The sequence below is a fragment of the Stegostoma tigrinum genome, chromosome 20 (genome assembly GCF_030684315.1).
Source record: "Stegostoma tigrinum isolate sSteTig4 chromosome 20, sSteTig4.hap1, whole genome shotgun sequence".
Classification (NCBI taxonomy): Eukaryota; Metazoa; Chordata; class Chondrichthyes; order Orectolobiformes; family Stegostomatidae; genus Stegostoma; species Stegostoma tigrinum.
This window is the reverse complement of record NC_081373.1, coordinates 9899527-9926893: the sequence shown is the minus strand read 5'-3', so window position 1 is coordinate 9926893 and position 27367 is coordinate 9899527. Positions and strand designations below refer to the sequence as shown.

At 41.5% G+C, this 27367-nt stretch overlaps 2 protein-coding genes across 3 annotated transcripts in view; one reads left to right on the top strand and one right to left on the bottom strand.

The window, feature by feature from the left end:
• pyroxd2 (pyridine nucleotide-disulphide oxidoreductase domain 2) overlaps positions 1-11962 on the bottom strand; it is a 54439-nt gene extending 42477 nt beyond the window's left edge. Inside the window, exons 1-3 of one of the 2 annotated variants that reach the window (XR_007249577.2) lie at positions 11796-11962; positions 8502-8521; positions 739-832 (exon numbers count right to left, since the gene is read on the bottom strand). Coding sequence is in view for 1 of the 2 variants with exons in the window: in XM_048551402.2 (XP_048407359.1) it covers positions 739-832; positions 8502-8521; positions 11796-11916 (235 nt within the window). In the remaining variant the exon portion in view is untranslated. The remainder of the gene's footprint in view (positions 1-738; positions 833-8501; positions 8522-11795) is intronic. The other variant, XM_048551402.2, reaches the window with a different exon arrangement.
• A 2329-nt stretch (positions 11963-14291) lies between these two features.
• atpv0e2 (ATPase H+ transporting V0 subunit e2) lies at positions 14292-27269 on the top strand. Its single transcript, XM_048550708.2, has 4 exons — positions 14292-14482; positions 18594-18641; positions 19891-20010; positions 26706-27269. The coding sequence occupies exons 1-3, from the start codon at positions 14379-14381 to the stop codon at positions 19982-19984; spliced, it is 246 nt and encodes an 81-aa protein (XP_048406665.1). The 5' UTR covers positions 14292-14378; the 3' UTR covers positions 19985-20010; positions 26706-27269.
• Positions 27270-27367: the final 98 nt, after the last annotated feature.

Here is a 27367-nt window from a genome sequence, read left to right as displayed (position 1 = left end):
GCAGTGGGAGTGAAGGGATGTTGAGATATTTCCAAGTTGGGAAGATGTGAGACTTGATGCCCTTGTCCTTGTAGATGGCAGAAACCGAGAAAGGCTCTTTCCTTGCAGGTCGTAGTGTCATGCAAACCCTTCAATCCAACTCATCCATGCCAACCATGTTTCCCAAACTAAACAAGTCCCATTTGCCTGTATTTGGCCCATTTCCTTCTGAACTTTTCCTACTCATCTGTGTGCTCAAATGTCTTTTAAATGTTCTAACTGTTCCCACATCCATCTGTCCCTCTGGCAGTTCATTCCACACATGCTCTGTGTAAAAAGGTTTCCCTTCGCGTGCTTTTTTAGAACTTTCTACTCTCATCCTAAAAATATGCTCCCCAGTTTTGAACTATCCCACTCTAGGGAAAAGATCTTTGCTATTCACCTTATCTTTGCCCTTCATGATTTTATAAAGCTCTATAAGGTCACCCCTCGACCTCTGACCCTCCAATGAAAGGAGTCCCCTCTCAAAGTTGCTGGAAAAGCTCAGCGGGTCTGGCAGCATCTGTGGAGATAAAAACATAGTTAACATTTCGGTCCAGTGACCCTTCCTCCAGCCTATCCAGCCTCTTTTTATAACTCACACCCTCTGGTCCCAGTATCATTCTTGTAAATCTATACTGTACCCTCTCAAATTTAATAACATCCTTACGGAGACCACAGGAGGTGCTTCTACTCGGTGTGCCTGGGGGCCGCCCCTACCTGGAATGAGCTCCTCTGTCACAGCAGCCCCCCCGATGACATGGCGCTTCTCCAACACGGCTGTGTTCACTCCAGATTTCTGTAGGTACGCTGCCTGCAAAGGAACAAGTGATAGGTTTATTCCAGTCTCTGCACTATGCTGCTCTTCAATTAGTCAGGCTTCAACAGAGTTTGCCGACATGCACACCTGAAGATCAGAACTGGAGATACAACTGCAAAACTTTCTGAAAGAATACTGCACAGACATCAAATAAGTGAGCATCTCAGGGACAAACGCATGGAACCAGCAAGGGTTTATCAAAGTTAAACTGTGTTCCACAGACTCAATGCAGTATTTTTGAGGAAGAGGATGCATAAAGGGCAGGTGGTAGAGGGGTTTTTGATAAAGTGGGATACAAAACATATGATAGCTCTCTGTATTAAAGCTCAAAAGAACTTTGGTTAAGCCATAGCTAGAGTACTGCATAGAATTCAATCACCTTTTCAAAGGAGGGATATGATTGCTCTGGAGGGGTGCATAGAAGATTCACCAGGATATAGCCTGGGATGGAGCAGTTTAGTGACAAAGTGAGGCTGAATAAGTTCAGGATGTTGCTGGGAATGGAGCATTTGAGTTATAAGGAGAGGCTGAATAGACTGGGGCTTTTTTCACTGGACCATAACAGGTTGAAACGTGACCTTATTGCGGTTTATAAAAAAATGAGGAGTATAGATAAGGCAAAGGCTGGAGTATTTCAAGACTAGGGACATATTTTTAAGATGAGGAGAAAGGTTTAAAAAAACACGAGGGGCAATTTTTTTACATTGTAGGGGTTCCTGTATAAACTATGCTCTCAGGCAGTGCATTGCAGACCCTCACCATCTTCTGGTTAAAACCTTGCTCCCCGAAATCGTCTATAAACCCCGTGTGTGGAATGAACCTCCAGAGGAAGTGATGGATGTGGGTACAGTTACAATGTTTAAAAGACATTTCATTAAGTACATAAATAAGAAATGTTTGGAGGGATATAGGCCAAGCGCGGGCAAGTGGGACTAGTTTAGTTTGGGATTATGATGGGCATGGACTGGTTGGACTGAAGGGTCTGTTTTCATGTTGTATGACTCTATGACTTGGGTTGTTTTCTCTGTAGCAGAGAGGGGACCTAATTGATTTGTATAAGGTTATGGAGGGGCATGGACAGGGTGAATTGAAAGCAGCTTATTCAAATGGTCAAGTAAAAGGTGCTACACTGTTAAAGTGCAAGACAGGAGGTTTATAAAGGATTTGGGGGAGCAAGAAGATGGTAGGGGTCTGGAATGCACTTCCTGGGAGCATAGTTTATACAGGAACCCCTACAGTCTACAAAAATGTATGTGATGAACATTTGAAGTGTCGTATCATTGAAGGTTACAAGCCCTGTGCTGGAAAGTGGGGCTATTGTATCTAGGAGGATATTATTTGGTAGTTTCGACTCAATGGGCCAAGACACCTCTTCTTTACTGTAGGATTCTACGATTTTAAAAACTTTACAAGAAAGACAGGCGAGCAGGAGGTGGTTGGCAAGTATTTCCCTTAGGTATATTCAGACCTGGGGAAGTAGGCACCACGGGTATTCATCAGCCATCCCCCAGTCCTCATGGGGAAAGATTATGCTGGGTCTTCTCCCATAAACTGCTGGAGTCAATGTTGAGTTTGTTGTACGAGTTATTCCGTGCGGTGGTTCAAGGACAGAATTTCTTGCTACAACATTTCAGAGGGAAGGCGAGAGTCTATGACTGCCGCATGGATTTATGTAAAAGCCAGGGCAGCAGGTTTTCTTCCGAGAGAAAGACATTGTTTCACTGACTTAACTGAGTGTTTTGAACAAGTAACGAAGAGGAGTGACAACGAAGTGGGCAAAGCAGTGGACATGATCTATATGGAACAAAGAACAAAGAAATCTACAGCACAGGAACAGGCCCTTTGGCCCCCCAAGCCTGCGCCGATCAAGATACACTGTCTAACCTGTCATCTATTTTCTAACGGTCTGTGTCCATTTGCTCCCTGCCCATCCATGTACCTGTCCAGATATATCTTAAAAGACACTATCATGTCTGTGTCTACCGCTTCCGCTGGCAACGTGTTCCAGGCGCCCACCACCCTCTGCATAAAGAGCTTCCCACGCATATCTCCCTTAAACTTTCCTCCTCTCACTTTGAACTCATGACCCCTAGTAATCGAGTCCCCCACTCTGGGGAAAAAGCTTTTTGCTATCCACCCTGTCTATACTCCTCATGATTTTGTAGACCTCAATCAGGTCTCCTCCAATCTCCGTCTTTCTAATGAAAATAATCCTGATCTACTCACCCTTTCTTCATAGCTAGCACCCTCCATACCAGGCAACATCCTGGTGAACTTCCTCTGCACCATCTCCAAAGCATCCACATCCTTTTGGTTATGTGGCGACCAGAACTGTACACAGTACTCCAAATGTGGCCAAACCAAAGTCTTATACAACTATAACATGGCTTGCCAACTCTTGTACTCAATACCCCGTCCGATGAAGGAAAGCATGCCATATGCCTTCTTGACCACTCTATCAACCTGCGTTGCCACCTTCAGGGAACAATGGACCTGAACACTCAGATCTCTCTCAATTTTCCCCAGGACTTTTCCATTTACTGTATAGTTCACTCTTGAATTAGATCTTCCAAAATGCATCACCTCACATTTGCCCAGATTGAACTCCAGACTTCAGTAAGGTGTTCAACAAGGTTTCTCATTGGTAGACTGGTTAACAAGGTTAGATCACATGGAATGCAGGGAGAGCTAGCCATTCGGATACAGAGCTGGCTCATAGGTAGGGGACAGAGGGGTGGTGGTGGAGGGTTGCTTTTCAGACTGGAGGCCTGTGACCAGCAGTGTGCCACAAGGATCGGTGCTGGGTCATTTATATAAATGATTTGGATGTGAACATAGGGCGTATGGTTAGTAAGTTTGCAGATGACACTAAAAATAGAGTTGCAGCAGACTGCAAAGAAGGTTAGCTCAGAGTACAACAGCATCTTGACCAATTGGGCCAATGGGTTCAGGAGTGGCAGATGGGGTTTAATTTAGATAAATGTGAGGTGCTGCATTTTGGAAAGGCAAATCAAGGCAGGACTTATACACTTAATGGTAAGGTCCTGTTGCTGAACAGAGACCCTGGAGTGCAGGTTCATAGTTTCTTGAAAGTGGTGTTGCAGGTAGTTAGGATAACGAAGGTGATGTTCGTCGTGCTTGTCTTTATTGGTCAGTGCATTGAGAATAGGAGTTGGGAGGTTAGGCAGCTGTATAGTACATTGGTTAGGCCACTATTAGAATACTGCATGCAATTCTGGTTTCCCTGCCATAGGAAAGACATTGCGAAACTTGAAAGTGTTCAGAAAAGATTTACGATGATGTTGCCAGGGTTGGAGGGTTTGAGGTAAAGGGAGAGACTGAACAGGCTGGGGCTATTTTCCCTGGGACATCTGAGGCTGAGGGGTAACCTTACAGAGGTTCATAAAATTATGAGGGGTATGGATAGGGTAAATAGACCAGGTCTTCTCCACGGATTGGGGGGGCGTCCAAAACTCGAGGGCATAGGTTTAGGGCGAGAGGGAAAAGATTGAAAAGAGACCTAAGGGCTATATTTTTCACACAGAGGGTAGTGCGTGTACGGAATGAGCTGCCAAAGGAAGTGGTGAAGGCTGGTACAATTACAATATTTAAAAGGCATCTGGATTGATAGATGAATAAGAAGGGCTTAGAGGGATATGGGCCAAATACTGGCAAATGGGATTATATTTATTTAGAATATCTGGTCAGCATGGACAAGTTGGACTGAAGGGTCTGGCTCATGGGCCTACTGTGTTCATCCAGCCTCACATTTTATTATCTCGGTTCATTTAATCAGACAGCTTCAGTGTCACATTTCAAAACTAGGTTTTACCTCTAGATAAAATCCAATTCAAATTCTCCAACTCATACAAGTGCTTGGACAGAGTTTCAAAAACATAAAATTAATCATGAACCTGCGCAACTATGCAGTGAAATTGGTTAAAATATATTATGTTCTGCCCCTTTCCATTAGTAAAATATTCCTTGATGACTTTAACACAGTAATCTGGATCTAGTAACCTGGAGCAGTATTATTTCTTCATTTAAAAAAAAGGAATTGTCCCCAAAGATAAGTACCTTGAACTAGTCTCCAGCTCCATAACCTGTAAATAACCCAATTTAAAGAATAAATCTCTCCTGAGCCATATGATCATTTCATCGGTGTACACCAGTCAATTCCAAATTTCTATTTTAATACTGATGAACTTCTAAAACATCTTTTACTAGTGCCTGTGCATCTTATAAACATTAGACAATTCAGAACAGCCTTCTTGAGCAAATGCACTTTATATAGGGCAAGGGGCTGAACCTCATTTGTGTTCCTTGTATTTTGAAATTTGTGTAAAAATTCATTGAAAACGTGAGTTCAGATTATTTTGTGCATAACTCACTTATATTTAAATTTGTGAGGAAGAGTCCTGCCAGACTCAAAATATAAACTGTGTTTCTCTCTCCACCGTTGCTGCTAGACTTGCTGAGTTTCGCCAGTATCCTCTGCGTTTGTTTCAGATTTCCAGCATCCGCACGTATTTTGCTTTTGTTCGGGTGGATAGAAAATGAGCTCACGGCAAGGAGCAGAGTGTAAAAAGAAAACTGAAAAGCTAGATTCCGCAGATGTCGGAAATGGGAGAGAAAGAGGTGAATGCATGTCGGGCAGTATCAGTGGAGAAAGAACTCGAGAGCTCACATTTTGTTTTGATGATCTTTGTCAAAACCAAATGAAAGGTGAACAGCCTGAAAGGTCTCTGTCTCTTCAGAAGCTGCTAGACCTGTTGAGTATCCCCAGTTTTTTCTTTAACCAAAGCATTTAAATCAATGGGTGCTGCTCAGATGGAGAGCTCATTGGAAAGTGATACACATGAAGGGAGCAACTCTAGTCTCACTTTTTTTCTCAGTGTACAGAGGTTGTGGATTTGGTGATGGAATATTCTTGGCTATAGAATATATAGAAATTAGCATCTCACCCGCAATGATGGTTCAAAGTGATCCAGCAGGTCACAGGTACAACTTAAAGCATGAGGAGAAAATGAATACGATTGTCAAAGGTAAGATGTTGCAGATTATATGTGAGCAACTCAGAGAGAGACAGAAGGGCTCAGGTAGGTCAATAATTAAATGTAAGTGCAGGTACGTGAAAACATAAAAAGAAGCAGAATTTGCAATTTTATCAACAGGAAGATTTCAAGTGGCTTGAGTGAAGTTATAATATTTCAAAGTACAGTGTGCAATTTATCAATGTTGCAGAACATGGGTGAAGGTGGGGCACTGAGAAGATGTGAGATTTCCCCCAGTGGAACAGTAAGGCTAAGAGAACATTAGTTACATTTCTTTATGTTTTGATGCAGCTTCCCCATTCAGTGTAGTGGGGGATCACTGGTGCAGCCATGTGTTTAAATTCATCTGCAACAAAACTGCACCAAAAACAAGATTATTAATCCAGGCATGGAGTTGATGTTCTAAGGACCAGGGCTCAAATCCTACCATGGCAGGTGGTAAATTTAAATGCCACAATAATCTGGAATTGAAAGTCTATTGATCACCACGAAGCCACTGGCAATTGTATAGAAGATCTGTCTGGTTCACTAATATCCTTTAGGGAAGGAAATCTCTCGTCCTTTCCTGGTCTGACCTACTCGTGACTCCAGACCCACAGCAATGGGGTTGTCTTTTAACTGTGCTCTAGGCGATAAATGCTGACCTAGCCAACAAAGCTCACAGTCCATGAGTTAGTAAAAACAAAAATAACTTCTTCTCTAACTTTCCTTAAGAAGCTTAAGGCTGTAATATTTAACTTGTAACTTTATTTCTTTATTTTTCTACTTTGTCCTTAACATTTTGTATTTAGGTATCTTTGTGCCTAAGACGGCAGTGGGAATGGCAACATTGTACACTTTTCACTGCTCTCCTGTACTTCTGTACTGGAGTACACATGACAGCAAAATCCAATTCTAATTCTGAATCACTCACCCATAAACTCTACCATAGCACACAAAGCTCTGGATGGTCAGTCAACCTCAGTAAAGACCTAGAATAGGTTCATATTACGGGTCTGCGCAATCAACCTGAAAGTGGGTTCAGATAGAGTCCAACGAGCGTGAAAGTGACTTTAATGTTTGGGCATTACAGTCAGACTGAGCAAAGTAATGCAAAGTTTGGACTGATGTAAGGAATAATACATCATAGTGATCACTACTTGGAATGAAAATTAACTTCTCTCATTTTCTTTAAGAAACCTAAGACTTTAATATTTAACTATTAACTTTGTTTGTTTATTATTCTACTTTGTACCTAAGATTTTGTACTTAGGTATCTTTGTGCCTAAGATGGCACTGGGAATGGTAACATTGTACACTTCTCATTGCTCTCTTGTACTTTCGTACCTGAGTAAACATGGCAGTAAAATCTAATTCTAATTCTGAATCTAATTCTAAATTCTAAGAGCTGCTGGTTATCTTGCAGGAGATGAAGTGTAGTGATAAGGTGAAGTTTGCATCCAACAGAATCTCCACGGTGCCGCCAGAAGGCACACTCCTTGACAGCACAATTAGAAAAGTTTGGTGTGTTTGAGTTCCACGAGAACAAGACTAAGTGTTCAAATTTACCCAAATCACTCACCCATAAACTCTACCATAGCACACAAAGCTCTGGATGGTCAGTCAACCTCGGTAAAGACCTAGAATAGGTTCATGTTACGGGTACGGGCAATCAACCTGAAAGCAGGTTCTGACAGAGTCCAATGAGGTTACCATGATGATTAATGTATCTTTTCCAACGTGGAAGTGACTTTAATGTTTGGGCATTACAGTCAGACTGAGCAAAGTGGGAAAATGCAAATTTTGGACTGATGTAAGGAATAATACATAATAGTGATCTTACTTGGAGTAAAGGGGTCAGAATCAGGAATCATTTAAAAGGCCAATGAATGCTGGAATGTGCTAAAGTCCAAATGGATTTATTCACTTGTGAGACATGGGTGTCATTAGCTGGCCAGCATTTTTCGGCTGTCCCTAGTTGCCCTTGAGAAGATGGTGATGAGCTGCCTTCTTGAACCGCTGCAGTCCATGTGCTGTAGATAGACCCACAATGCTGGTAGGGAAGGAGTTCCAGGATTTTGACCCAGCGACACTGAAGGTCTGGCAAAATATTTAGAAGTTGGGACGGTGCGTGAATGGCTTGGAGGGGAGCTTGCAGTTGGTGTGTTCGCATGTAACTGCCGCCCTGGTCTACATCGCCTTTCTCATCTCTAATTATCTTGCAAATTCCACTTTCTTTCATTGTGTGATAGCCACTTTGACTTCTATTTCCTGTTATCTTTACCCTTTACTCGAGATGCCTCCTGTCTCTGGCTGAGGTTCAATCTGCCAAAGGCCATGTGCTATTCTTTCCTATGCCTGGAGCTGACCATCCAGGAATCCAGAGGCCAGTGTAGTTCCATCCTTCTGCTGTCCAGACATTGCCACATGAAGCCTCCCCACCTGATATTCCATCCCAACTGCCCAAGATTTACAGGTGGGCTAGACAGCACCTGTCAGACTTTGCAGCATCTGGCCATGTGGCCCAGGTTTAACATTCTGGGGATTTCCCAAACACAGGAAAGACTGAAACCTCAATGTAATAAGCATTAAAATGCCAGCAGAAACAAAAACAAGGAAGTTGTACGTACAGCTATAAGCCCATTGTGACCTGGAGAAATAAAGAAAAATAAGATGTTCATTTTCTAATTATTTAAATGCAGATAATACAATGCAGATCATAAGTCAAATTGTCTGTTTTAGCAGCATCATATATCATAAACAAACAACATCTATATGAAAGCAAAATACTAGAAATCCAAAACTGTCACAGAAAATGTTGAAGAGACTCGGCAGGTCTGGCAGCAGCCACAGAGAGTGAAACATGCAGGGCTCAAAACATTAACTCTGTTTCCCGATCTACAGACCTGCTGAGATTATCCAGCATTTTCTGTGGTTGCAATGCATTTATGTAGTGCGTTTATCATGGGAAAACATTCCTAGTTGCTTCCCATAAACACGGACTAAAAATTGACACCAAGCCAAAGGAACAGACATTTGGACAGGTCTCCGAAGCTTGTTTAAAGATGTACGTATTAAGTAGGGTCAGAAGAGAAGGGAGAGTCAGAGAGGTTTAGGTAATGAATTCCAGTGCTTAAGACCAAAACGTTGAAGGGATAGCCACTAATATTAGGGAGAAGGAAGTGAGGGTAGGCACAAGGGGACAAAGTTATAGGAAGGCAAGGTTACTGAATTAGGGATTGGCAAATTATGCTGTTATGTAGACTAAAGAGGCAGCTATTCTGCACTTGTGGCATCCTCCAAACAGCACTGGGATAAGCAAATGATTTATCTGTTTTCTGATACCAATAGATGAAGGAGAAATCTTTACCAGACAATTGAAGAAATCTTTGTCCTTCCTTGAAATTTGCATGACATGTTTAGCTGCAATAGTAGTGAAGAAAATAGTTAAGGGAAAAATCAACTGTGGGAGCAGATTATAGGCCTCCTTATAGTAATGACAGTGTAAGACAGAGTTACAGAACAAAATAAGGGGTGCTTCTATGAAAGGTAAAACAATTATCATGGGTGATTCCAATTGATGCATAGATTGAATGAATTAGATTGGTGAAAATAGCATGAAGAAAATGATTTAATAGAATATTTTAGGACAATTGCTTAGAACAACATATGCTAGAGAGCATGGGGTGGCATGGTGGCTCAGTGGTTAGCAATGCTGCCTCACAGCACCAAGGACCTGCGTTCTGTTCCACCCTCAGGTGACTGTCTGCATGGAATTTGCACATTCTCCCCATGTCTCCTCCCACAGTCCAAAGATGTGCAGGTTAGGTCAATTGGCCATCCTAAATTGCCTGTAGTGTTCAGAGATATGTAGATTAGGTGGGTTATAGGGGAGTGGGTCTGGGTGGGATTCTCTTAGGGGCAGTGTAGGCTTGTTGGGCCAAGGGGCCTGTTTCTACACTGCGGAGATTCCATGATTCTATTATCAAAATAGCAGGCTGGGAGTGTGCAACGATGTAGGATGAATTAATGCGTCATATTAAAGAATCCATTCCACTGCAGTGATTATTGTGTGTTTGAATTTTGCATTCAATTTAAGGAGGGGCTAAGATTAGTTTTTCAACTGTAAATAAGAGCACTCTAGGAATAACGTCAGAGATGGCTAAAATGAACTAGGAAGATAGGAAGGTAGAAAGATGAACTAGGAAGATAGGAAGGTAGAAAGGTAGGTCGGTAGAAATACAGCGGCAGACGTTTAAGGAGATATTGCATAGACATCAGTGAGGATACATTCTAGTAAGAGAGAAAACCTCTAGACGGTGGATACACCATTTGTGGCCAAGTAAGTAAGTTAAGGATAGTATCAATTGAAAGAAAAATTGCACAATTCTGAAAATTATTAATGGTAAGATTGAATAAAAGAGTAACTAAAGTAAGCATAAATCCTCTAGAAAGTGAGTCAAGAAGTCAGAACTTTTTCACATAGAGGGTGGTGCGTATGGAGTGAGCTGCCAGAGGAAGTGGTGGAGGCTGGTACAATTACAATATTTAAAAGCATCTGCATGGGTATTTGAATAGGAAGGGTTTAGACTGTTATGGGACTGTATTAATTTAGGATATCTTGTTGGTATGAATGAGCTGGACCAAAGGATCTGTTTCCATGCTGTACATCCCCACAACTCTACTGGGAAATAAGTAATGAAGGTAGAAGCCTTAAACACATTTTCTGTCTGCTTTCAATGTAGAAGATGCAAATAATATAAGATATACACATTATTCGAGAAGTTAGAGGGAGAGAGCAGCTCAAACTAATGATAATCACCACAGAAAAGATGTTGAGAAAACTATTAGCACCAAAGGCTGTTACAGTATCAGGACCCGATGGTCTTCATTCATCAAATGGTAAAGTAAGAGGCTGTTGAAGTATTAGATACATTATTTTTAATTTTTCAGAATTCTTTTTACTCAATTCAGGAAAGGAGGGAGACAGAAAGCAAGAAACAAGAGGACAATTGGCTTAACATCAGATGGAAAATGCAGGAATCTATTATTAAGGAAGTTACAGCAGGGCACTTTGACAATCTGAATGCAATTAGGTAGAGTCAACATGGTTTTGTGAAAGGGAAACCATATTTGACTAATTTATGAGTTCTTTATGAAAGTAACAGTAAGATGAATGCAAGAGAAACAGTAGATGTTGCGCATTTAAATTTCCAAATGTTTGTGATAAGGCCCACATCAAAGATTATTATAAGAGCTCATACTGTAGGGAGGGTGAACATACTGTCATGAACAGAGGACTAATTAACTAACATAAAGCAGATACAAGGGTGAAGTGATCATTTCATACAATTGGCCATTGCTTAAAATGACTAAAGACTTACCTACAGGAGTATCACAGGGATCAGTGCTGCAGAATCAACTAGATACTATCTATGAAAATAACTTGGCCGAAGGTGCAGTTAAGTTTGCTAATGACAAAAAGATACTTAAGAGAGTACACTGAGAGGACAGATAGGCTCAATGAGTGGGGGAGAAATGGCAGATAGAGGAATGTGTGGAAAAATTGTCAACACGCCCACTGAAGCAGGGAAGCAGCTCATTTTTTTTTGCAGGCTCTGTGAGGCAGAGGTAGTTGGAAGCGCCGTCATGTGATATATGACTGAAACATAATAACCATCTAAGTTTATCAGTGCCATTTCAGATCAAGAGGAATTATCAGTGAGCGTGCGTTACACACACCACCTCAAAACAAAATAATTGTTGTTGGGCTGGATTCTTGTGCTCAATCTGGTGACGAATGTGCAGCATGGTCCCACAATTTAAAGCCCCTTTTACTTGAAAAGTGATAAACTCTGCGTTGGGTTCGGAATCCACTCGCTCCCCTTCACGCCGCTGTTTCACCAGGATTTTTTCCAGATTACCTCCGCCTATAACCACAGCGTCGTACCGAGGCCGGAGTGTCGCTTCGGAACTCCAGCTTCTGTTGACAGAGGCGTTCAAAAGGACTTTGCAAATCCTGCGCCGGACTGAAGCGATCGCCATTGTAAATTAATCTTTGGCAGAAATTGAAATTTCGCAGTAACCAGAATCCAACAGGAGGAGGTACTGTGGTTCCGTCCGGGGCGGACCCGAAATAAGCGACACCTCTCCTACTATTTATTTTCAACCATAATTGATTCAGAGTAGAGCGACACTGAACCATTAATTTCACGAGTTTAAAGCGTGTAAGAGAGAGGCAAATTGTAATAGAGGTCACGGGAAAACTGTGCTGCCCCTTCTCGAAACTCGCAACGTATCTCCTTGGCCGATGATCCTGTATTCCCCAGCCTGACATTCATGTCCAGTCTATAAAATTGTCATCCTTTTTAAATCACCCCATGGCCTCATCCGTCCTTGACTGTCTGAACTCCTTCCAGCCCTGTATCCTCTCCAGGATTACCGAGGGCCAGAAACAGACCGAGGAATCATGCATCAAGTATTTAGCCTCCGAACTCCCCAAGGGCTCTTTTAAGACACAACCTGCACTTACCACCATTATCAAGTGATGACCATCTCCAACAAAAGGGAATCTGATTGTAGGTCCTTGGCATTTAATGATATTTTCATAATGGGATCGCTCACTATCACTATTTTGGAGCATTCAATTGACCAGAAATTGAGCTGGACTAGTCGTATAAATATAGTGGCTGCAAAAAAGTCATGCTAGAAACACAGCAGTGAGTAACTCATAAAAACCTGACCATTATCTGCAAGGCACAAGTCAGGAGTGTGAAGGAATACTCCCCACTTGCCTGGATGAATGCGGCTACAATGACATTCAAAAAGCATGACACAGGGCCGAAGGGCCTGTTGTGCACTGTATTGTTCTATGTTCTGAGGAAGGGTCATTGGACTAGAAATTTTAACTCTGATTTTTTCTTCACAGATGCTGCCAGCCCTGCTGTTTTTTACCAGGACCTTCTGTTTTTGTTCCTGTTTTACAGCATCTACAGTTCTTTTGGTTTTTGTTCAGGACGAAGCAGCCCACTAGACTCACACCACATCCACAGGATGATCATTCCCTCCAGCACTGACACTCATTGCAGCAGTGTTTGCCATTTACAAGATTCACTTGCAGAAATTCACCAAAGATCCTTAGATAGCACCTTCCAAACCCACAACCCCTTCCATCCAGAAGGACCAGGGCAGGAGATGCATGGGAACACTAAAGCTGTATGTCCGTCTGCAAACCACTCACCATCCTGGCTTGGAAATATGTCACCATCCCTCTACAGTGATTGTAACGAGGTCTGCCACGTGGACCCCATAGAACATGGGGTTAACCTGGTCCAATCAAGGAGACCTGGCTGACAGATATAAACAGGAGTGTCAGAGGTTCTGCTCACTCTTAAAGCTGATTCTGGGGGAGCTGGATCAGTGTCAAGGACTGACGATGTGTAAATAAAGGGGGACTTGGTGACTGGATACTGGCCCCAGTGGAGTTATTTCATCTGTTGTGTAACTGGGTCAAAAATCATGGAATCCTCTTCCTAATGCTATTGTGGTATTAATGGTAATGTACTTTTACCAAAGGAATTGCAGCGGTTCAGGAAGGCAACTCAGCACCACCTGCTCAAGGGCAAACAAAATGTGGCAATAAATGCTGGCACAGACAGGAGCAGCTACCAGGAGTGATTATTAAAATATTAATAAACATAAAATAAACAGATAGGGCCTTGAGCATGAATTTTTTAAAAATCCTTTGGAGCAATGTGTGCTTCTTTAATTCTGATTTAAATATACACAGGCTTGACAGTATGGCATGGAGTACCGAAAAGAAATCCCTTCAAGTATCTATCCAATCCTGTTTTAAATAGGCCAATAGATAATTAATCCTAATTTTATAAAATAGGAATTTCGGGATGATTAAAGATGAACGCCGTTTGTTTTGGGGGGGGGGTTCAGTTTGGGGCATTTCTTACCCAGGGTAAAAAGTCGCAGTTTGGGGCATTTGGGATGATATTGATACTTCAATGTGACAGAACAGCTGAGGGCCTGCCGTCTAATGATTGACATCTATTGCAACCAATCACGTATCTAACCAGGAAGACCAGCCAATTACAAAGAGGAAGGGCGGGAGAATCCCGCCCACGTGTGACGTCCCACCGAGGCGACAAACCTTGTTCCCTGCTCCAAAACAATTGTTGCAAAATACCTTGATGAAGGAGCAATGTTTAAAAGAGTTGATTAAAACATTCTAGGAGCCAAGGACAAAAGCGAAAATGAACTGGTGACTAAGATGTGTAGTTTTAAATAGCATCCAATCGCAGTGGCCTGGGGAAATGATGGACGTAGGGTTATCCAATTGAAATGCGACTATGTCATCACTAACCAATGAAAGCTGTGTATGGGTGGGGCTACAGGGGGTTAGTACGACTGGTGGATCACGCCCCCTGGGGGGTGTTCTCGTGGAGGAAGCAGCCGGCAGTGGGAAAGCAGGAGCCTGGGGCTTTGAAAAGGACAAGATGACCAGTCATTCGGTGACCATCCCCATGGTCTGCTTCACTATCTTCTGGGGACTTGTGGGCTTTGCTCTGCCTTGGTTTGTGCCGAAGGGTCCTAACAGAGGGTACGTAGCCACACAGCGTTTCTAATGGATGGTGATGGATTCACTGATGGGGGAATACCTGGGGTCTGCACAAATTAGCCCATGTTTTCATGCATTTAGATTTATTATAAACCTGATTTGTTTTTTTTGTGTTCAATCGCTTCAATTTTCCGTTATTCCAGAAGAAGTTGCCTAAGATCTCCAAATGCAGAAAAAAAAGTGTTAATATTTCATTCAAAAATGGAAATTGCTGGGAAAGCTCAGCAGGTTTGGCAGCATTTGTGGAGAGGGAAGTCAGAGTTAACGTTTCGGGTCCGGAGACCCTTCCTCAGAAGTGCTCAGTGTCTGTTCTGAGGAAGAGTCAGTGAACCCGAAACGTTAAATCTGATTTTTTTTTTGTTATTGTCAGACCTGCTGAGCATTTCCACCAATTCTTATTTTTGTCTGATTTACAGCATCCGCAGTTCTTAAGGTTTTTACTTGTTATATTTTCTGTTGTATCAAAGATAACGGGAACTGCAGATGCTGGAGAATCCGAGATAACAAAGTGTGGAGCTGGATGAACACAGCAGGCCAAGCGGCATGTTGTGCTGTATTTCAGTTCGTCGCCCCGTTTTCATTTGTTTTGTCTCTACCTCAGTGCGTACTATTTTTCTCCTAACTTGCATGCAATTCCCCCGTTTTCACTCTCACTTCTAAGATTCTCCATGAAACCTACCTCTTTGACCTGCTGTGCTGTTTTGTATCATGTATTGTTAATGTTCCCTGTGAGATGTCTTTGGCAAGTTTTTGTTCATGCTGATGTTATATCTTTGAAAATTCTTATAAAGAGGAACTTGCATTGAATAGTCTGTCTCGTAGCCGCTGAGGATGTCCCTAAACACCTTATAACCAATGATGTACCTTTTGAAGTAATCTAGGAAACATGAGTGGTCATTTGTGCACAGCAAGCTGCCATAAACAGCAATGTAATAACGACCAGATAACCTGTCCATGGGTTCATAAGATTGTCGCAGTACAGAATAAGGGAATTCAGACTGTGATACCCATACGAGCTCTCTGCAAAAATAACTTGTCCGGAACTGAACATCAACTTTCCTGCTGCTCTGATGCTGTCTAGCTTCCTGTGTCGCTCCACCTCTATGCTGTGTTATTTCAGACTCCACCGTCAGCAGTTATTACTATCTTGCTTGGTTAACTCACCTCTGTCGCCTTTGCAATTATTGTGTTGGTTGTTTTGAGGGTTAAGTATTGGTCAATTTCCCCACTCTTCTTTGAAATGTTGCATGCGTGGGGGGCAGTCAGGAACTCTGTTTAATGGCTCATCCAAAAGACAGCACGTTGATGTTCCAGCATCCCCTCAGTGCTGCAATGAAGAATCAGGCTTGGTTTCTGTGTTAGCATCCTGGAGTGATACTTAAACTCTCAATCTTGTCAAGTGGAGACTACCACATGCTCACCAAGCCATGGCTTGTGGTTTTATTCTGCTGAACCTTTTCAATATTGCAGAGATTGAGGGGAGCCTCCAGTTTGGGATAGTCGACTTTTGGCTACAGTGAAGATGTTGATGTATTTGTCATTCATTTATTTGCGCCTCTTAGAATGAGTATTGATATTTTGGTTAAAAAGTGTTTTAAGGAGTAAATATTCAGTGAGAGATCATTAATGCTGAGGTGTTCCAATTCAGGGCTAAGTTCAGAAACCAGTTTGATTCTGAGAATACAATGGAGTGTCCTCTTGGTCTATTCCAGACTGCACTATATAAAGATAACTTACAAAATCCCCTGCCTCAAAAATGCTTCCCCTACTGTTTCTTCAGTTTAAACTGATGCGTGTATGGTGTGGCCTGCATAAGTTTGTGAATTGCAGCAACCTTTGTTTTGCATGCCTTACAGCTCATAGTTAATTCCCACACTTGACGTAGCCTCTGTGTTGAAGAGGACTGTAACCAACAGTGTTGAAATCTTTATCAGTGAAAATATCTTTTGTACAGAAGGATACAGAAGAATGGCACTGACATTGTCACTAAGGCATTTCCAACATTGGTATTGACCAAAATCTCAATCCATGTGCTAGTTTTTACCGTTTTTAGTTTTAGGCAAATCTTACTCTTATAAAAGAGTAAGTCCTGAGGAATATGCAGTCCCACTGTTAACATCCACCATACATCCATTATTCGAGCAGCATCTCCTGCTCAATTTGTACTGTTTCCTTTTACACCATTCACATCACTTTCAGGGTGAAGTCACTAAATTGTGCTTGATTTTGAGCTATTTTTGTAAGAGAGTCTTCTACATTTAAAAATTAAGATAGGCCATTTGTCCCTTGAGCCTGCTACGTAGTTTGATAAAAGTACACCGATGATCGATTGTGGCCTCAAATCCACTTTTTCCTGTCTACCCCATTTAACTGTTTACTCCCTCCTTGGTCAAGAACCAACCTAACTTTGCTATTACAGTACTTAATAACCCCCACCTCCATTGTTTTTATCCCCAGAAATCCAAAGATTCTCAACTCTGAGAAAAAAAATCCTCCTTGTCACTGTCTTAACTGAAAGACCCTTTAGTTTTAAAATGTTTGACGAGGTGAAATATCTTTTCAACTGCACCCTGTTAGATCCTCTCAAGGTCATCCACAGTTCTTTTGATTTATTATATCCCTTGAGATCCAGTATGTTTCAATCAGATCATCTGCCTTTTGAATTCCAATATGTTGTCTCAACCTGTCGATTCTTTCACCAAAAGTCAATTCCCAACCCCAGCTATCAGTTCAGAGAGCCGTCTCTGAACCTCTTCAAGCGCACTTTCTCAAATAACGAACCTGTACTGTACACATCACTCCAGATTGGTTTCACTCAGGCCCTGTACGGCTATAGCAAAACATTCTTGCAATAAGCAACAAAAATCCTTTGTCTCCCTAAATTATTTACAATGACTGAATACTAATGTTTTATGATTTGTGTACCTCTGTTCTGCAGTCTGTCTCCATTTAAATGATATACTGCTTTCACATTTTCCCACATCGCGCTCTGTCACATTTTTGCCCATTTGTCTGTTGTTCATTTCCTATCGCAGACTTGCTATTATCCTCCATCACAACTTATTTTCCTACCTATTACTGTACCATCAACAAATTTAGAAGCCATGTTTTTGATAACTTTAGTGAAGGAACTGTTACAAATTGTCAATAATTGAGACCCTGACACTGATCCCGAAGGGTCTAGTCCCGAAACGTCAGCTTTTGTGCTCCTAAAATGCTGTTTGGCCTGCTGTGTTCATCCAGCCCCACACTTTGTTATCCTGTAATCCACTACTTGAGTTTTGATGAGCTAGCATGGAGAACATGTTTGCAATCACGATGAAGGTCAAAATTAAATGTAATTTAAATATAGGAGTGTCACTGTTAATCCAATAGGATGGTCATTCACCTTCTGAACAGCATATCGCAGTTCCTAAGTCAAAATCCTGGAAACCTCTTCCTGCGTATGTATCTACATTAAACTGACTTCAACAGTTCAAGATGCTTCAATATCACTATTTCATGAGAAAACTAGAGGTGGGCAATAATTACTAATGTTGTTAGTGATGCCCACAACATTATAGTTACTTATATTTAGCATGACTAATTGATCGAATGATTCCAAGATGTTTCACATGAGTATTATAATGTGGAAAAGATACTGCACTAATCAAAGCAATATTAGGACAGATGATCGAAAATTTGGTCCGGATATAAGTTTTTAAGAAATGCTTTCAAAGAGTAAGGGGAGACAGGGAGTCAGAAATTTAGTGAGGGAATTCCATAGCTTAGGGATTTGGAAGATGAATGCACAGCTGCCAGTGGTGGATTAATTAAAAATTGGGATGCTCGAGGTCAGAATCTGTTGAGTGTAGAAATCTGAGGAATGTAGGCCTGGTGAAGATTTATTGAAATAGCCCAAGGATGACTTTTTAATGAAAATTGTTTCTCTTTAACATTTGTACTTTGCCTTTTACTCCCACTTGTTAACCTTCAGCTGAGAAGCATTTTTGAGTTCTCTAATTTCCCTAAGACATAACCTGACAGATGGTTTGGTTAAGAGTATTGGCATTTCTTACACATTTTTAATTCCACCCTTCTGTTTACTTTGCAGTGTAATAATAACCATGATCGTCACCACAGCTGTTTGTTGCTACTTGTTGTAAGTACCATATTATGGACTAGATGTGTATTAAAAGAAGCAATGAACTTAAAGTTCAATTAGAAAAGCAGTCATCCCAGAGAATTGGCAGAAAACTAATAATGCCCTAATTTCTCCTTTTACATATAGGAACAATCCCTAGATCAAAAAGCAGTTTGCTTGAGGTTTCTAGGTTGAAATAAAAAGAAATCTGAAATCAAAGATGCCTATGAAGAGTACCTTGCAGTTAAAAATATAATCTATAATTCCAGCATGCGTTTCAATAGAGAAAGTTTGTATAAGGACATCTCTGCAGGGGTTTCTCAGGATAGCCATCTAGGCCCAATCATCTTCAGCTGCTTCGTCAAAGACCTTCCCTCCATCATGAGATCAAAACTTTCATGTTCGCTGACAATTGAATGATGTCCAACACCATTTGCGACAAGTCAGATACAAAAGCAGCCCATGTCAAATGCAGCAAGTCCTAGACCATGTCCAAGGCTTGGGTTGAAAATTGGCAAGAAACGTTTGTGCCCCACAAATGCCAGGCCATCTCCAACAACAGAGAATCTAAATATCGTCCCTTTCAGCACTGATAATTCCATTGACTGTAATTCCTCATTATCAACATCCTGGGGGTTACTATTGGTCAGAAACTGAACTGCCATGTAAACACTGATAATGGGAACTGCAGATGCTGGAGAGTCCAAGATAATGAAATGTGAGGCTAGATGAAGGGTCTAGGCCCGAAACGTCAGCTTTTGTGCTCCTGAGATGCTGCTGGGCCTGCTGTGTTCATCCAGCCTCCCATTTCATTGCCATGTAAACACAGTGGCTACAGGGCAGAATTCCGATATCTCTTTGAGGAGACTTAGGAAAGTCTCTTGCTACCTGCTTTCATTCAAGAAGAGTCTAGCTGATAGCGTGTCCTCTGAGATGTACTCTATGTTGAGGGCTAATGTAATATATTTGTACATATACGGTTATGTAAGTGAGATTATAACTTCATTCCACCTTTTCTGTGATCGGTTTAATCCCCTGAGTTAAAGAATAATAGTGTAGCTGGCTGCACCTAATTGAAATAACTTCCTTGTAGTTTTTAATAGATTGTAATGAAAGCCAAAAAACTTGGCGAGACAAAGGATTTGTAACTTGTGGTCACTCAAAATTTCTTTTTGTTACCAGAATTCGGTGGAGAAAAAGGTTAATTAGTTTGTCCTCACATGAAGCCACTGTATTGGATTAAACTCTCTAATTTTTTTCCTTTTAGCTGGCTCATTGCCATCCTAGCTCAGATGAACCCTCTGTTTGGCCCGCAGCTCAAGAATGAGACTATCTGGTATCTCCGCTACTTCTGGGAATAAGGGAGAAATACAACAGATCATCCATGGTACAGTATATGAAGCTCAAGAGAGAGAGAGAGAGAATTAATGTTGGTACTCTCTTCAGGTTCAGTTTGATGCCTTAAACTGGGCTGGCTCAACCCATCAGCTGTTCTGTGTTTGGCTTCTGTGGGGACGGGAAGGTCAACCAGGCTTCCCGCTGCAATACTGTTTGCAACATAGTCAGCATCAGCATTGCTTTGAATCCCAGCAAATTAGTTTTGCAACCATAATTAACAGAAGGAAATTCTGTCCTTTTGTGATTCCTGATTTCCCTCACTCTATCTTTGGCAGCCATATCTTCAGCCACCTGGGCCTGGAGCTCTGGACTTTCATTTCTACAACTCTGTGCCTCTCTGTCTCCCTCTCTTTTTTTCTCTTTTAAGATGCTTCTTAAAGCCTTCCTGTTTGATCAATTTATTTGCCAGTCTAGTGATATGTCTTTATATAGCTCCGTGCCAGCTTTTGTTTGATCACACTTCTGTGAAAAACTTTGGAAGATTTTGTTCTGTTAAAGGTGCTGTACAAATGTAGGTTGTAGTTGTTGAAATTGGAGGATTGTGGCTCTGAGGGAGAGTGGGGCTGCCAATGTCAGTTTATCAAGTCTATCCAAGTTTCCATTATGTAATGGAGCAAAGTAATGCTGTCTGTGTGGTAGAAAAGGGCTGGTCACAATTGATAAATAACATTTAGTGAGAATGATTGTGGGCATAGAGTCCATTTTGTTGCTCAAGCCTGTTCTGTAGGTCTTGGGTGATCTATTAACTGAATCTAAAGAACTGCAGTCATCCTATATCCCTTGTTGTCCTTCCCCCAAAAAAATCCATTAACATCAGTCTTGGAAGTTGCAAATAGTCAGTGTCCACTGTCTTTGGCAGGGGTGATTTTTTTGAATTAGCATCACTCTTTGTGGAAGAAATTGTCCCCTGACTTTGGTCTTGAATAGCCCAGTTCCAATCTGAACACAGTTGTCCTCTCAAAAATAGGGTCAAGAGGGGAAGCAACGATCAAATAATGTCAACATTTCTGTTCAGACTATCGAGGACTCTTCTGTACAAGAATGTTGATCTTCATTGGTTGCATGGGCCCTCCTGGTCATTGATTTTATTCATTTCTCTCCTTTTTTTGAGTAACTTCTTTTTTTTAAAAAAAAAAAAAAAATTTCTGCCTCTCTTGAGGGTGCTCCCTCTTCTCTTCTCTCTCAAGTATCTAATGATGCTTTGTTTTAGCTCCACTATGGGTACCTTTTACGTTCCTGATCCAGCCAGGAAGGAGGCACCAACCTGCATAGCAACATTATTGTGGATGTCTCTCTTGGTTATTTAAAGTTCCAACTTAATATTGGTCATTTTCTCTGATAAAGTATCAAACTAGAGGATCTCAAAGAGCTGACAGCAGCACAGACGTCTCATCATGCTCTGGCTCAACTTCAGGAAGTATTGCGTGTTTTTGACATGCAAAATTTCATGTTTAAAATTTGCAAAGGCAGTGGACGGCCATGGAGTGAGCTATAGGTTAAGAACTTATTGATGGCTTCGGCTGTTTTATCTAGAGAGTAATGGCTGATCAGGACTGAATTGCAGACCACATTAGCTCAGTTAGCTGGATAACTGGTGTGCGATGCACAGTGATGTCCGTACCAGCTGAGGTCACAATGTAGGTCCCACCTTCTCAACTCCAGTCCTTGCCTGAGGTGTGGTGTCCCTCAGATTAAACTCGTTTCCAGTCATTTCTCGCTTTTGCTGCCTGAGGATTGTGGTCCCCTGGGAATATGGTGAATTTACCTTTGATCTTTATGGACCGTAATCTAACTGAAGGGTTGACATTAAATAAGAATGTGTTTAAATTGATTTTGATCTTCTGTTGTCTCAAGTCGATTTCAACTTCTAATTTCCTCCCTGCTACCTGGTTATACAATCCTATTTCGAAAGCGCAGGCCTTTTTTTTCAAGCAAACAGGCCTTGGCATGTGAAAACAGTCTAAATCAGCTGGACAAACACACAGCCAACATCAAAATCAAAACTAGTGCCACCTGCGTGACTCTTTCCAAGTTTGCTTTTCCAAATTTATGATCGCTAGAAACTACCAGCCTATCAGTGAAGGCACAATCTGTGAGGTGTTTTAGTGGGTATGGGTATGGAAACCCTTTGGGAATGAAAGATCCCACATTTTAATCCACCCATGTTTTCCTGTGTGTGGGAATGAAAACCAAGACAATATGACTAAGAAAAGTAGCCTTGCACAGCTTTATGCTGCTGCTGTTTGAATTTGTCTGGTATTCACATAAATAAAACTATTTCCAAATACTTTGTAATCAAAAGGAAACCAGTGCAGGGAATTTTGAGCACAACAAGAGAATGCAATGCCAGTAGAAGGCATGAAAGGAGGAGAGAAGCATTTGAACAATTTGGCAACCATTTTTTGCATCTCTTTATTTGACACCCACCTACTTTTTAATTGACTTGTTCTACTAAGTTTATTAAACCCAACAGAAATGTAAGTATGCAGTGTTCATCCGCCAATACATGCCAACACTACTTCCTAACCTCGAGAGGTTCACAGCCATGCCCTGTTTTGCCCTCATGGTAGATTTTCCTGCAAAGTGGGGCTTCTTGCTGTTTATTATCACCACCTTTTTGCAACCTTGCAGGCATTGAGTTTGCCTGAGCACTTATCCCAACTGAGAGAAGCTAATTCATACATAAAAGTGGATCAAACCAGGCACATCTTGGCTTGGCTTGTTTAGTTCCCCAGCCAAACCTGTTTGCCAGGCAGGAGAACAGAATTTTTCTTTTGTGTGGGCACTTCCCCATCTCACATTCCCTTGTCAACCCTCTTACTGTTTACTGTTACCCATATGAAATGTAGATGATTTAGTGTTATTTCATTGTGCATTGTGTCCTGTTTAAAATGAAGGACAGCACAGTGGCTCAGTGGTTAGTACCACTGCCTCTCTGTGTAAGGACCAGGGTTTGATTCCAGCCTCAGGCTGTGTGAAATTTGCACATTCTCCCCATGTCTGTCAGTTTCCTCCCACAGTCCAAAGATATGGCTAGGCATATTGTCTATATTGTGCAGGGACGTGAACACTAGGTGGATTAGCCATGGGAAATGCAGGGTTACAGAACTAGGATGGGGTGGGGGGGAGCTAGGTCTGGGTGGGATGCTGTTTGGAGGATCGGTCTGGAGTCATTAGGTTGAATGGCCTGTTTTTCCCCATAAGGGCTCAATGATCTACATGAATTTTCCATGTTAAACTGGCAATTGTAGTTTCTGTCACCTGATGGCGCCAGGGTGCTGTATCATTTCTGGAGAATAGCGTCACCTCTTACTGTAAGTGAAATAGTACTACAGAATATATTCTGCTCCTTGTTTTCCCCCCAGGAACCCTTTTACAGTACAAATCCTACAAATGTCAATCTGAAGTCTCATATCTGATCTGTCTGGATTTTAGTTAATCCCAGCAGGACAACTGTAATTAGTTTTTATGTCCAAGGAGCAAAATTCATTTCCAAAAATAAAAGCCATAATGTCCGTTCCTGATTGCTGTCATGTGCTCCTTGCTCAGAGTTCCTTGTGCATTCTTATTTTCTTTAACACGTTTGAAAGGTCAGTTCCACCCAGAGACCGGGATCAGGCTATAAATGAAGGAAGTAATGGTGCGGACGGTAGTGTTGAGGTAGATCCAATTGGGATCATATTCAGTGGTAGAATGCCTTTTGAGGACTAGTTGGTTTCTGCTGCGGTGGCGGGGTGGGGAGGGGGTGGGGGGGGAAGAGGATGTCCAGAGTTGATGTAGTCCCAGCATACTTTTCTTTCTCCCAGCTGAATTTTGAGGCATTTCTCTTTCTAAATCCCATTGATGTTCCCTTGCCCACCCTTCCCCATTCCAGTGTTGCCCGAACTATAAATTCTCAATGTGAAGAGTAGGACAGGAGCAGCAATTATTGGAAAAACTGTAATATGTAATTTGGGATGTATTCTTCAGCTCCAGTTGATTTCTTCTTCCCCCACCCTGTTGGGAGGGTTATGGGGCGAATCATCTTTTGGGGAGAAATTCGAAGTCTACCTTCATTCTGACATTTTTACAAGAGACAGATAAATTGAGGCCAAAGGAGGTTGGCTGACGGTATATATGAAAGTAGATAATTGCCATCGGAAGGTCGGTCTACGTGCTATGACACAGAAGCCTAGAAGTATTTGCAAAAGAAAATTTACACGGATCGCACAGAAGCTGAATGAATTAATTCCACAGGACCCCGTATCCTGTCACCCTTTATTTACACCTGGAGAGCCCTTCGCAGCTTCCCCAGAGCCAGCTGTTAGAGTAAACAGAACTTCTGACACTCCTGTTTTATATCTGTCAGCCAGGGCTCCCTGACTGGACCAGATTAACCATTCCAGTCAAGGAGCTCATCCCATGAGGTCCACCTGCCTGACCTAGTTACAATCTCTACACTGAAGAAATTTCACAAGACTGATCATATCGGTGTTTTTTTGTTTGGAAATATCAAGTTTTAGACATGATCTGATGGAGCTCTTTAAAATGTATGCATCTATTATACAGGGTTGATGTGCAGAGGATGTTACTACTTGTGGGGAAAATTCAAAACCAGGAATATCAATTCAAAATCGTTACTTTTAAATCTAATCAGGAATTAAGGAGAAATTTCTTTGTGCATTGACTGACTGGTTAGAAAAAGAGGAATCGGAGGTGGGAATGGTGCCTGGTGTTGGAATATTCAGTACCTCCTGCCTGATGCATCATTCACTCACCGTGTTATGACCTGAGAACTTCTAACCACTTTTTCCCTCTATCTCTTCTTAACTTAAAGCTAAGGAAAAAAAAATCAAAAATTAAAACAAAAAAAATTCATAAATTTAGAAATGGAATTAAAATTAGTTGTCATTTAGGCAAAATGGTTGCAAACTTTGTCATGCTTTGAATGTAGATGAGTCTCTTAATTTCTCACTGAAAGATGTCTCTAATTTTTAGACTTTTTATTCTAGCCCAAGACATGCCAACCAGAGGAAATAGGGTGGAGAGAAACTCAGTTCCCTTTAATATATAAAAGTTTTAACATCTGCCATTAACTTTCCAAGTTCCAGAGAATATCGCTTGAGTTTGTGCTCTCAGTTGTCTCCAGAATTTAATTCTTGGAGTCTGGATATCATTCTGGTGCATGTAATGTGCATTCTCTAAGGCCAGTCTGTTCTTGCTGAAGGATAGTGTCCTGTGTTCCAGATGTGGCCTTAAACTCTGACACTGATAGAATTTAAACCAATATTCTCCTAGGTGTTGGAACTTTAATTCAGCTTTTGAGTGCCAGCTAATCTAGTACACAAAACTTGTATATCAGGCAAGGTTGGAATTGCAACGTATGAGCAAGGACCAAGAGTAGGCCACTCAGCCCTTCAAGCCTGCTTCACCATTCACTAAAATCATGGATGATCTGATTTTAACCTTGACTCTACATCTGTTATCCTCTCAATCCTTCATCTCCTTGGTCGTCAAGAATCTACCTACGTCTGCCTTAAAAATATTTAAGGATTTTGCTTTAACTACACTTAGAGGAAGAGAATTTCAAAGTTACTTGATCCTCAGAGGGGGGGGGGGGAAAGTATTCCTCTGTCTAAATTGGGCAACCCCTTGTCTTTTAAGCTGTAATATAAGTTTTAGATTCTCCCACAAGAGGAAACATTCCTTCAACATTCACCTGGTCATGTCCCCTCAGTATCTTAGACATTTTCAGTTAAGTCACCTCTGACTCCTCCAGTAAGCTCCAGAGGATACAGGCCCAGCCTGTCTATCCTTTCCTCATAAAGCAGTCTTCTCATTTCAGATATTAGTCCAGTAAACCTACTCTGAACCGCTTCTGTTGCATTAACATCCCTCTAAGTACAGTGGCCAGTGCTGTACTCAGTGCTCCAGATCCGGTCTCACCAATGACCTGTACAACTGAAGCATAACCTCCTCACTCTTGTGTTAATTCCCCTCAGAATAAATATTCTACGAGCTTTCCTGATTACTTGCTGTACCTCTGTACAAACCTTCTGTGATCTATCAACCAGGACAAAAATGCAATCATTAGCTGTTGAAAAAGCAGCAGAGTTGGGCGTTGCAGGGTAGAAGTATCATGCAGTAACCATCTGAGCTGAACAGCACACCGTAGGAACTGGTAGAAACAAATTACTTAGAATTTTCAATACGAAGCCAGACAAACACATGAGAAAAGGAGGATATGGCAAACCTTCACTTCAAGTTGTGCTTGCTTTGGTGAAAATCCTGACCTCTATTGAAAGAAACAACATGAGTTCACTGGAGAGCCCTGCACTGATGAACTTCTGTGATGAGATAAAGCGAGTATTTCAGTATAAGGTTGGAACTAGAGTCTGAAGAAGGGAACAGCTAAAGCAAGGGCTGAGATTGGGGATTGAAGCAAGGCCCGTGGGAGGGCAAGCTAGGAGTCAAGGGCAGAGGGAGGTAATGCCTGAGGGAAGAAAGACATTGGTGGAAACAGGGGAGGCAACAACATTAAAATGCAAATTGGAGAAATGGGTCTTAAACATCAAACCAAATAACATCAAGTTAACAATCTAAATGCACATGCTGTCATTCTCTTGCTACATGATTTCTCTGTTAGATTGCTGTTCAGTTTTGAAGGAGGGGTGGCGCTTGAAACATGAACTCTTTTCTCCACAGATGCTGACTGACGACTTCAACATTTCAGAATACCCTGTCATCTCCACATTCCCTGCAAAAATCATACCTAGTGAAACTTTGTACATTCTCGCTGCCCCCTGACTCCTGCTCTGCAACAGGCATTTAACTTTTGTTCCTGACCTGACGTCATTGCATGAAAGTAAAACGATGATTTCTGCCTCACCAAACCCAAGGAGTCCCCAGGCAGCAGCGAAAGGTTTCATAAAAATTTGTTTGAGGATATTTTAAATTAACTGTGTGCAATCCTCAGGATGCTAATTTCTGATCTTCCTTTCTGTTTGTAATTACAAGGCGTCCCAGGAACCTGCTCCAATTAAAAATTATTTTTCAGTAGGTAAAGAAAACTAGCAGACATTAAGGAGGGTAGCTATACTGTGCTTAAATTACTGTGACAAATCCATGTAGCAATGTTTTGATCTGTAAGGGAATATTTATTTTGTTTCAGCAATCTGCCACCAAATATGTCTAAAAGTAGGAATTGATGTTCAATGCTGTAATCTTTAAAAATGTTGACAGTGCAATAAAATCAGATTGTGTCCCATCCCCAAACTTTCTCCTATCTCTGTTCAACTTCACTGAAATTGATATGAACATCATTGAGGCCATTGTTTATTGCCCATTTTCAATTTCATTTTAACTGA